At 39.4% G+C, this 12,586-nt stretch overlaps 1 protein-coding gene across 1 annotated transcript; it reads right to left on the bottom strand.

Moving 5' to 3' along the window:
- Nucleotides 1-1,134: 1,134 nt before the first annotated feature.
- LOC109218411 (RING-H2 finger protein ATL40-like) lies at nucleotides 1,135-2,260 on the bottom strand. The gene has a single exon (XM_019382776.1). The coding sequence runs from the start codon at nucleotides 2,180-2,182 to the stop codon at nucleotides 1,454-1,456; it is 729 nt and encodes a 242-aa protein (XP_019238321.1). The 5' UTR covers nucleotides 2,183-2,260; the 3' UTR covers nucleotides 1,135-1,453.
- Nucleotides 2,261-12,586: the final 10,326 nt, after the last annotated feature.

Here is a 12,586-nt window from a genome sequence, read left to right as displayed (position 1 = left end):
TATATATATTACCATATATAAAAGTTATATTGATATTATATTACCTAATACGCTTATACTTAGTGCATAGTACAGCATAAGTATATATATTACATATATATAAGCCATATTCGATATAATATTACCTAATACGCTTATACTTAGTGCATAGTACAGCGTAACTATATATATTACACATATATATGCCATATTCGATATAATATTACCTAATACGCTTATACTTAGTGCATAGTACATCATAAGTATATATATTATACATATATATATAAGCTATATTGATATAATATTACCTAATACGCTTATACGTAGTGCATAGCATGTTAGAGTATATTTTAGTCTATTCATCTCTTGTGTTACAAAAGTGTTAACGGCTTACATTTATATTATTTAGATAGTAAATACAAAAGTGATTTTTAATTTTGACCATTGTTGACCTGAAAAGAGACCAACTTTGGTCGCTAATTATACTTAAATGTAAATTAGCGACCAAAGCTGGTCGCTAAATTTAAATTAGATTTATTTATATTTTATATAATATTTAAAATAATAATATAATTGTTAAACGGGTCCCATATTAGCGACCAAAGTTGGTCTCTATTTTATAAGCGACCAACTTTGGTCGCTAACTTTGAATTATATTTATTTATATTTTATAATTTTTTTTAAATAATAATATAATTATTAAAATTTAATAAGTGGGTCCCACTATAGCGACCAACGTTGGTCGCTAATCTCAGTATTTCTTTGACCAAGCAAGTCTGACCAGTCCGGTCAACATTTTGACGAAATTATTAACCAAATAGCGACCAACTTTGGTCGCTAATGTATTTAAAATAATTATTTTATTATTTTCTCCAATTTAGAGACCAACGTTGGTCGCTTTTCTTGACAAACCAACTTTGATCGCTAAAGTTTGGTCGCTTTTTTCCGGAATTCTAGTAGTGTTTTACCTACTTTAAGTTTCACATATGATATACACAAACGTATCGTCAAAGTCTTCTGGCAAAAAGCATACAAAACTACGAACGCCGGAGAAATAGTTTATCAATGCATCTCAATTCTTATGTAGTGGCGGAGCTAGAATTTTCATTAAGAAGAGCCAAAACATAAATAAGTAATAAGCATGCGAAAAAATCAAGGGGAGTCACATAGTATATATGCATAAAAATAAAATATTTAACCTATCTATGTAGTGTAATTTTTCGACGAAAGAGTGTCAATTAACTTCCCTTGCTAATGAGTGGCTCCACCACTGGTCTCATGTATATAAACATAAAAATAGTTGTGAATATAAACCAAAAAATAATAATTGTAATCATACCTAATGCATAATATTATTGTCTCTCGCAAGCAGTATCCAATGCTTCAAGGTCGAACTATATACATTAAACTCATTTTTTCAACTCAAACCCTATAACGTCTAAGTTTTATCTCAACTCAGAACCAACAACGTCTAAATTCTGCATCCGCCATTGCTCTCAGGATCTACAACTTGAAGTCGTCGAGATGATCTCTCCCTGCTAAGAATCCTTCTAAACGAGCTCAATCTCGAGCTTGATCCACCACCACCAATAGTAGTTTTACCTGATGATGAAGTCCCTTCAAGATTCACAACCATAGACAAATTTCCATCGTCCAAAGGCGGCGCTGACGGCGGAATACGGCCAACGACACCCTCCCTAGGCTCAGACAATAGCCGAGGTTTCGCCTCAGCTCGACATATAGGACATGTAGAATGACAATTAAACCATTTGTCAATACACTCCACATGAAAAATGTGTTTGCAATTAGGCAAATTTCTAACAATTTCACCATTTTCAAGAATACTCAAACAAACTGAACACTCAATTGGATTAGTAATTGCCTCATCCATGTTATGGTCATCACTTTGCTTGTAAACAAATATTGGGAGTGAAGCTATAATAGATGGATCAAGTCCATTTTTTGGTGGCTCAACTTGTGACACAGTACTAGTAACCAAGCTCGACGCCGAGCTAAACGTAGCTCGGCGTCCAGCTTGGCGACATCGTCTAATGACACATCTAATGTACATATGGAGAATAGTAACGAGGAAAACAACTATGGATAGTGAAATTATGGCACTGAGCATAATTTTGCTGTTGATATCATATTTGTTTTTGTGGTGATGAGTAAATGGATTATCATCTTCATCAAAGCCCATATTGAGGCTACCGAGTTTTGAGCAGACTACAGATTCATTCGACGATCTTTTTGAAGAAGAAGGTGTTGGTATTTTACGTTCAAGATTTAGGTTTATTAATATAAGTACAAGTTTTTCTATGTGTTTGGTAGTGTTAATACGTGTACGTATTGACTAATGAAAAACGTGTTTTCATGGAAAATGAAAGGAACAAACAATATTGAAACTATATAAGCGCACATTTTCAACCATTGACTTGTTGAATATTTTATACTCCTATTTAACTTACTAAATTTTTCTCAGCAACAGTTAGAAGAGAAGTTTCTGCATATTTTCCTTCTGGCAATATGTCACCCCGGTATAATATTAAGATGAATTTAAATCGATTGGTTAGTCAGAATTTATATAATATAATATTAAATAAAAGACTCTCCGGGGTGACCGAGTTGGTTGAGCAGGTGACTTTCAAATGGGAGGTCTATGGTTCAAAATCCACTTGCATACCTATTCGGTCGAGCCCATTGCATGGAGCTTGCCTAAAACGGTTTACCCTCTTATGTGGTTTATGAACTATTATACCAAAACAAGGTTTACGATGTGCACACTCGAAGGATAGCGATTACGAGTTCCCTTATTAAAAAAAAATATTATTGTGATAGTCACAATTCAGGTAGGAATTTTGAATTTTGCATGTATATTATTATATATCAAATAAAAGGTGGTTTTGTACGTTATAAAATCCCCGGGCACATTTTTCAAGGGTAAAGAACTTTGAACTCTTAAAATAACAACGATCACAACAATAATAAATAAAATAATAAAATAGTACGATGCAATGTAATATATAGGAGTATATAATATGAAAGTCTTATATGTCGACAGAAAATTTTATGGGTCATCATATTTAGAGTAAAGACTATAATATGTTTCAAACTCGAGACTTTGCAACCTATATAAGTAAATGACGTGAAGACTGAAACTTGCTTTCCTGGTCAAGTTGAGAACATTTCCAAATTCCTACGCCATTCTGGTTGGCCCCGTAAAAAGGACAGTTGGGTGGACAAAATATGAGTTCGAAACTAAAGTATTATTTTTTCGGACTCGAAGATTTATAATAGGTGAAAAAAACAATTGGTGACCATTATGTATATTCATGCGCTATTTCTTAACGGTACGTTTGTCCGTTAAGGTATAGCTCATGGAATACATGCGCTAAACCTGATTTTCAAATGTTGGTCAAAATACAAGTATAACGCATATATTAGATGCACTATACATGAAGTTGAAAAGACAGATAGGTATAGCACATCTAATATATGCGCTATACCTTTATTAAAAACGGCCAGTCTTCTTCTTCGGGATAGAAGACAAAAAACGGTCCCCTCCTCCCCCCAATTTTTAAAGCTTAAAGCTCCATTGGAGCCCACCCGTCCCCCAAAAATCGTGTCCCCTCATTATTTTAGCAAGCTAACACCCGATCCAAGGCGTTGTTGTGTAGTGGATCTCTTTTATTGTTCGTAGGGATGGCAATGGGGCAGTGCAGGTGCGGGCCGGTGCGGGTATGGGAGTCTACGGGGTGGGGCACGACGGGTTATACAGCTCGCGGGTGCGGGGCGTGGCGGGTTCAATTTTTTAAAAAAAAAAATCACGCGGGGCGGGGCGGGTCGCATGTTAGAGATATTTTTTTTATACTAAAGCCTAAAGACCTAAACTAATGCCGCCTACTATTGTGACGACCCGACTGGTCATTTTGAGCAATTGTGTCTGGTTCGGCAGTTTGAGGTCACAAGCAGCTTCATATTATGTGTATCGACTTGCATGCATGGATGGAATCTGTTTCCAGATGAATATGAGTCGAATTGGAAGAAGGAATCTAGTTTTGGAAGCTTAAGCGGTGAGAATTTGACCGGAATGCGACACTGCAGCCTGCTAAAAGCTAGTAATCTAGTTTTGCGAAGTTTCTGTCGCAAATGAGACCTTAGCAGGGTGATTCCATGCTTCGCATTTGCGAACCCAGTGTCGCAAATGCGACACTGTAGCCTGCTAAAAGCTGAGATTTACGAGTTTTTGCTCATTTTTCATATTCTTTGAACCCTAACTCCGGGAGTAGGCGATTTTGAGGGAAGATTTTCATACCAAATCATTGGGTAAGTGTCTCTAATCAATTTCCAACTATATTTTGTGATTATATCTTAGATTTAATATCAAATTCATGAGAATCTAAAGGAAAAATTGGGAACAATTGGGAAAATTTTCAATTATGTAAAATGATAATTTGAAGGACCAAATGATATCGGAATTTGATAAATCTTATATGGGTGAACTCGTAGCGGAATGAGTATTCGGTTTTTATAAATTTTGCCGGGTTCCGAGGTGCGGGCCCGGGGAGTTGACTTTTGCTGACTTTTTGCAAATTGTGTAAGAATCATAGTTTTGTTAATTGAAATTGTTTTCTCTTGCATTGTTTGATGTATTCAAGTCGTTTTTGGCTAGATTGAGCCGAGCGTTGGTGAATTGGTAAAGGAAAAGCTAAATTGAGTATTGAATTTGCCGGATTGAGGTAAGTATCTTGCCTAACCTTGTGTGGGGGACTCTCCCTTCGGAATTGAGTCTTCTATGCTATTTGTAGTCCGTGCACGCGAGGTGACGAGTGTGTGCTCGGACTTATTTGTGGAAAATTTGCCTTTAGGGTTCTTAGGTCCTTATGTTCGTTGAGTGGGAAGTTTCACGATATGATTGTGTTTCTTAATTGCTTGTTTTACCTCTATATGCTCCATACAATGTTGTTAACTTTCCTCTATTTCTTACTTGTTACTTGGCCCTTAATTGCCTTAATTGGAGTGATTGTCCACCTATCGTTTTGTTATTCTAATTTGTGAAATCTCTCTCTGACCCCGTGCCTATATGCTATGTGTCCAAATTGTTGTGGTTGCCGGTGTAGTTATCACGTGCTTTATATGTCTTGTTATTTTTGTAAAGGTTGTTGTGCTTCTTTATTTTTTCGTGATTCTCGTGTTGCCGTGTACTCATACTCTTGGTGGTAGAAAATCCTTATGATTGGGTTGTTGAATTGTTGTTACTGTTGTTGATTTTAAACTATGTTGGGTTGTTGATATGTTGAGGAGGAATAAGGGAGAATTGATGTTGTTTGATGGGATCGGGTTGCATGCCGCAACAAGGAGTAATAAGGGTGGACAGGTAAGATCGGGTTGCACGTCGCAACAAGAGGAATAAGGGTGATATAGATATTGAGGAGTAATAAGGGTGGACTGCTGAGATTGGGTTGCACGCTGCAACAAGGAGTAATAAGGGTGAATGATCATGTTGTTACTGATACGATGATATATATACTGTTTACTCTTATTGTAATTGTTAAGGAGGAATAAGGGAGGATTGGTGGGATCGGGTTGCACGCCGCAACAAATATATAATATTTACTTTTATTGTAATTGTTAAGGAGGAATAAGGGAGGATTGGTGGGATTGGGATGCGTGCTGCATCAATAGGTATATGTGTTTACATATTCCTCTTGACTGTACAAGTTATTCGGTGGTTTTACATTTCATTTAGGATTTGGTTATAGCTGAATACTGAGAAGACCCTGGTCCATTTGTTTAAAACTTTGACGATTTGTGTTTCGGGTTTCGCTGAGTTTTGAGGGTCACTTATTGGCATTGAGTTGTTGACTTACCATTGCTCCTTGAATTCCTTCTATGAAACTATTATTCCGGTGAATTAGTATTTAAAGTAAATTTACTATGTTGAATCATTTCCTCCGGTCCCGTTAAGTTATTAGTAATATCGTGATTTAAAATAAAGTAATTAGTACATTGCTATAAATGGCTTTCAAATTTGAACCCACCGTGTATATGTACACACCTTTCAAAAAAACACAATTTCTATAAATGTTAGGGTTTATATCAATTAGTTTCTCGATTAAATTTTCCTTAACCCAATGATGTTGAATCTTACTTAAAAGAGAATTTCTACTAAGTTTTAATTTCATTTAAAATCCTATATTAAATGTAATAGTTCATTAGATGTTATATTTTATTTAAAAAGGTATTTTCTATTCAATGATTCTAAAATACTTCATCTTTTCTTGTTGATTTCCAAATTGGTTTAGAAGTCGTAATCTACTCATTGTTATGTAAGTGAGACTCCTTGAACATCTTTATTGAATTGGTTTTGGACCCTTTTTACTGAGTGGCATGAGGATGATGTTGATTAAAGTGAGATAGAGATATGTGGGCACAAGGTGCCATATGTACTAAAGGTGTGGGACGTGATATTATCATGAGATACCGAGGATTGAGATGGTCGGAATTGTATATTAGAAATGATGTGAATGATTGAGTTGGCATCGCTTCCTTTGTTTGAACGTATCCTTACTTGTCTGTGTTCCGGTTATGTTAGTGTTAATTTACTTGATTATCGTTCATTACTATCCGTGTTCCCCTTTATAGTCTCTACTATTTGTAGTTGGATGACTCCCTGTTATTTCTATTACTTTGTTAATTTTATCTTGATAGTTCATTACTATATCCTGTTCAATTTTTTTGACTAGTAGGTGTCTTGACTGTTCCTCGTCACTACCCCACCGAGGTTAGTCTTGATACTTACTGGGCACCGCCGTGGTGTGCTCATACTACGCTTCTGTACATTTTTGTGTACAGGTCCAGGTATTTGATCGGTAGTAGTTGTGCGGATCGTCGCGGTGGTGACTCAAGGTAAACCTGCTACTGCTTTCGCAAGCCTCGGAGTCACCTTCGTTTGTATTTGCTTTCATTTGTTCCTTCTTGTTCTGCAACAGTGTTGTATTTATTTTGTAATACTACTCTTAGCAAGGCTTATGAGTTGTACCACCGATTTTGGGACTTCTAAATGTTCAGAGTTATATAATTTGAAGTTAGTGAATATTCATATTATTTCTGTTAATGTTAGGCTTACCTAGTTTTGAGACTACGTGCCATCATGACTCCTTCGGAGGGATTTTTGGGTCTTGACAGGTTGGTATCAGAGCTCTAGGTTCATAGGTGCTACGAGTCATAAGCAGGTTTAGTAGAGTCTTTCGGATCCGTACAGAGACATATGTACTTATCTTCGAGAGGCTACAGAACTATTAGGAAATCCTACTTATTTCATTCCTTATCGTGCGATGTTCATTCAGCTCGAAGTATATAACTTATGTTCCTTTACATCTACTCGTGTATGATATTACGCTCTCTGTGTCCGCTATGCGCCAGTGGTTCGTGGTGCTACAGACGGGCTACGAGGGAGTCAGGGATGCCCATACATTGTCTCAACATGTTGTCCAGACTGAAGATACAGAGATATTGATAGACTCTTCAATTGTTCATGTGGAGGCGCAGCGGTTCCCGACATCTACTTGATGAGTGCGAGCTTGAGAAGGTTTAATTGGTTGATTAGTCGCCGCGATTGTGGCAAGGTCATGAGGTGGGTGTTGATTGAGGATAGTTGGTGGTATTGGAGTACCTCGAGATTTGTGTTGTACGAGTTGTGAAGGTCAGTTTTGCGGATCATCAGATGTTGCTTTCTGTGGCTTCGCGCCAAGTGGACGAGTCTATTAGCGGCATTCAGATTGCAGAGTCAGATTTACATCAGCGTTGGCCTGAGGTATGTGTATATGTGGCATTGGTAGGTTCCCAGATTTTGAGTATGATAAGGTCCGAGATCTTGCACGGGATGATGTTGGGGCTTACAACGTTTCTACATCATTAATGGATCTATATTTCAGCATCAAGGGGAGTCGGAGGAACAACTTCAGATTTACGGAAGGTCTATTCAGTGTGTGTATCATGGTTGCGGCCGAACGGGGGGCTTCAGAGGAAATTCGGTGGATTAGGAGTTTCTGGGCTATGTGGTTCGTGTTAGGGTCATCTGTACTTGGGACTTTGATTGGGATTATTGCATGTCGACTATCCGAAGAAATGGGTCAGCTCCGTGGTGTTGAGTCAGCAGGGCAATGGAAGTAATTGGTCATTTTGAATGGGGATCCTCTATCGGCATGTGTGGCAGTACTCTTAGATTGGACAGGTTGTGTGATTCAGTTGAGTTGGGGGAGATGCGGTCCTAATGGCTTAGTTGTGTGTGGGCGAATTCGGAGGATTCTCGATAAGTTGGAAATGATTTGAGTTGGCTATCTATTATGGGCATAAGGAAATATGTTGTGCATTGTGGTTTTCTCCTACATAAGTGTTAGAAATTAACGGGGTATAGGCATTGTTGGCTATCATATGTGAAGATTGTGCAATTTTGGAAAGGACCTTGAGTTTTGGTTGGCGGGTGCGTGGCTAGTGGCATGGTGATTACTGGGTTTTGAGGCTTTCGAGGTTCATGTTTTGTTACGCGGCCGGAAATTTTATATGGTTGCTTAGACAGGATGATGGGAGGTGAGTGATGTATCAGCCATTTAATTTGCGTAGTTGAGTTTGGGCATGGAAATTTTAGTGTTCCTGAGGTTTTGTGTCCCCATATGTGGACTATTTCTTGTTAGTGGATTGTGAAGAAATGTTGAGAATGGGGTAATTAATAGCATGTATTATCGATATGTTTCTGTAGATTTTTTTTAAAGAATATTTACTTAATTGGGAAGGATCAGGATTTGGTTTGGGCCTATTTGGAAGATCAGCGAGAATATGTATTTTGTATCAGGTCGAATTTGTGTGCTCCTTTGAATTGTCATTATGGTTATGTTATCAGGCATAGTGAATACTATTTGCATCCCTAGCCTATGTTATTTGCTACTCTTTTATGCTGTGTTAGGCGGTGAGGTTGTGTGATTATTCCCCACGCATGTTGTAATTCTGTTCATGCATTATGGCGATGCGGGCGAGATAGCCCTCGTGATGTTGATTTGCTCATTTCACCTTATATGTGCTTGCTTCTCCCATATTTTATTACTTATATTCATTGTTCCCACAGTTTTACTTGCGCACTCTACTGTGCTTGATATCAGTATTCATATGATCAGTGGACCCGATCATTTTGGCTTGATGAGTATTTGGGAGCGGGCTGCGCGCCGCAGCAGATACTATGTGGGATACCCTTTCCTTGTGTTTATTTGGTGTTCGGGTTTTCCTTTGTGGAGCAATTTGATGAAAACTATAATTCTGTTGTTACACATGTTAAACTTGTTAGATAATTCTTCTACTTTGCTTTCCTTTATTTGTGTTGCGTAATTGAGTTATTGCTGGTTTGGTGTACGAGCTATGTAGTGTGAGAATCCGTGTGGTTCCGTGATGAGTTATCAGTTGGGCTGCTTGTATTGGCTGAGATGAGGTTCTTAGACCTGAGATTAGTACTATGGTATTGAGGGTGAGGAGTGTTTGGAAGTATGTTGGTGTTTCTGCTAAGATTTGGAATGGCCCTTGGCGGGCGAGAGAGCTTCTTGACTTGTTGACTTCATGGGTGGCTATGAGTCTCCGCATATTTCTTTATCATGGGCAGTGTTGTGGAGGTCCGGAACAGGGTTATAATCAATGAGAAATGTATTGCCGGCATCCAGGATGTTATTTGAGCAGCTATGGTGGTCAGAGGTTATTGCTTCGGGCTTTGAGTTGTGTGGAATAGCATGCGACCGTATTCTGGAGTGGAATTTTGGCTCGATTCATCTTGTTCATGTTCATGCAGGGAGATGATGTGGAATTCGGGTCCTTTGAAGAATTTCAGATGTTGAGGTTTGGGTTCTGTCCTAAGGTTTTGGACTAAGGATGAAGTGAGACATTCGGTTAATTTGCATTATCAGTCCTACGTGGGTTTGGGTGATGGGGAATCACCCCCGGGTGTATGTATGAGGAGCTCATGCAGTGGTTCAATGGCTTTGGAACAACTCCGGGCACGTTCGAGGACGAACGTATGTTCAAGTGGAGGAGGATGTAACGACCCGACTGGTCGTTTTGAGTAATTGTATTCGGTTCGGTAGTTTGAGGTCATGAGCAGCTTCATATTATGTGTATCGACTTGCGTGCATGGTTTGAATCTGTTTTCGGATGAATCGAAGTCGAATTGGAAGAAGGAATCTAGTTTTGGAAGCTTAAGCGGTGAGAATTTGACCGGAAGACTTTTGAGTAAACGTCCCCGGAATGAGTTTTGGATGATGTCAGTAGCTTCGTATGATGATTTTGGACTTAGGCATGCGATCCGGATTTGGATTTGGAGGCCCATAGGGTAATTTTAGGCATTTCGGCGAAAGTTGGAAAAGTTGAAGTTTGGAAAATGGAGAGGTTTGACCCATAGTTGACTTTTGTATTATCGAGGTTGGAATGCGATTCCGAAAGTTGGAATAGCTCCGTTATGTCATTTGGGACTTGCCTGCAAAATTTGGTGTCATTTGGAGTTGATTTGATATGGTTCGGACGTTTGGTTGCAATTCTAGAGGTTCTTGAAGTTCATGGTGATTTTCATGCGTTTTTGGCATCCGATTCGTGGTTTTAGAGATTATTTTGGTGTTCCGATCGCGCAAGCGAGTTTGTATTGTGTGTTCAGACTTGTGCGGGGCTTGGTTTGGAGCCCCGAGGGCTCGGGTGAGTCTCGGAATGGTTTCTGAATAGCTTCATGAAATTAGATTTTTCTGGTTCTGGTTTCTTCGCATTTGCGATGTTCTGGTCGCAAATGCGGCCATCGCAATTGCGAAGAACCATCGCATTTGCGATGCCTGGGCGGCTAGGCATTTTTCGCATTTGCGATCAGGCTGCCGCATTTGCGAAGCCGACCTTCGCATTTGCGAAATTTCTATCGCAAATGCGACCTTAGCAGGGTTATTCCAGGCTTCGCATTTGCGAGTTTGCGAACCCAGTGTCGCAAGCAGCCTGCTAAAAGCTGAGATTTCTGAGTTTTTGCTCATTTTTCATATTCTTTGAACCCAAACTCCGGGAGTAGCCGACCGTTGGTGAATTGGCAAAGGAAAAGCTAAATTGAGTATTGAATTGGCCGGATTGAAGAAAATATCTTGCCTAACCTTGTGTGGGGGACTCTGATCGCTTCCAACTCCGCACCACTAAAAAGTAGCGAGAGAGGGTCACAATAGCTTTTACCCGATTTTGGGTCGGGATCGAATCCGCAGAGAGCTAGGATTGGAGTTGAGATCTATTTAGCTTAGGATCACGTGTGTGTTCTTAATTGGTCTTCTCATAATTTTTGGGGTTTTCTTTATATTCTACTTTGATCAAACTACTAATTGAAAATGCAACTAGATTATGCTAAACGAGAATTGCTACAAGTTGTATCTAATGGTTTAAAAAGGCACTAGGGTAGTGACCTTTGCCTAGGTGGCTAATTAACGGGTAATTGCATCTATGGCACGATTGACATGATTGGGGAAATATGTTATAATAGTTGCTCAATACTACCCACTCTACACCTCTCGGTCGAAAGAGTGGTTTTGCCCAATTGACTCTCTCGAGACCAATTGGGTATGCATATTTTCCCGAGCAACTAGGGTTCAAGTCGGGTAGTTACTCTCTCGAGGTTTAACCCTTTAATTGGGACTATCAAATCTCTTGAGTCCATCCCAATTCCTTGTTGGGTCAATTTTGGAGACTTAGGCTCTCTTTCTCAAGAAGAGCCCAAGTCAACTTAGCACAAACTAGTGTTTGCAACCACTAATTCATAAATTAAACCATAAAATTGACCTAAATAACAAACACCCATAATCAATCTAACGTTAAATTACAACACCCATCAATTATCCACACTAGGGTTGGGCCACAACCCTAGCTAGTGGGTCTAGCTACTCATGCTTGAAGAGAAAATCAGAGAAATAGATGAAGAGAAAGACATAATATTAAATTACTGAAGTAAAGATAATGATTCAATTGCTAAAACTATGTTAAAGTGCCCAAAATGGCTACAAAATAGCTTCTCACGAGCGCAGCTGATGTTTGATAATAACTGGTTGCCCTAAAAATGGAAAAATGTTCTATTTATACTAAGCTAGAAAAACTAGACAAATATACCCCTGCGGGGTCAGTGCGGGCCGCACAAAATGAACTGCGGCCGCACTAGGCTTTTGACTCTTCAAATTCACTTCTTTGAACTCAGGCTCCGCGGACCGCGGCCGCGGAGGCAGCTAGCGCTGTCCGCACAGAGTCGACCGCGGACCGCATAGGCTAGATGATAGGATCTGGACATCTCTCTGAAGTTGGCGTCCGCGGACCGCGTAGAATAGTAGTGCGGCCGCGGAGTCTTCAGTGCGGACCGCACAATCTCCACTGCAGCCGCACTGCTTTAACACTTGATTTGCCAGTTCTCTGAATCTCCCTAGTGCGGACCGCACAAAGTGGACTGCGGCCGCACTAGGCTAGTTTGTCCTGAGTTCTCTTTGTCTTTGATACTTGAGCAGGTTTCACTCCTTGTTGAGCCGATACTTGACATCTCGTTACTTTGTTGATCAAACCTGCAATC

Source organism: Nicotiana attenuata, unplaced genomic scaffold (assembly GCF_001879085.1).
Source record: "Nicotiana attenuata strain UT unplaced genomic scaffold, NIATTr2, whole genome shotgun sequence".
NCBI classification, from domain to species: domain Eukaryota; kingdom Viridiplantae; phylum Streptophyta; class Magnoliopsida; order Solanales; family Solanaceae; genus Nicotiana; species Nicotiana attenuata.
Note: the sequence above shows the minus strand (reverse complement) of the source record. Positions and strands in the feature narration are given on the sequence as shown.

What these genes read in the sequence shown, in the direction of transcription:
- LOC109218411 (XM_019382776.1), bottom strand. Translation starts at nt 2,182, where the DNA reads ATGGGCTTTGATGAAGATGATAATCCATTTACTCATCACCACAAAAAC.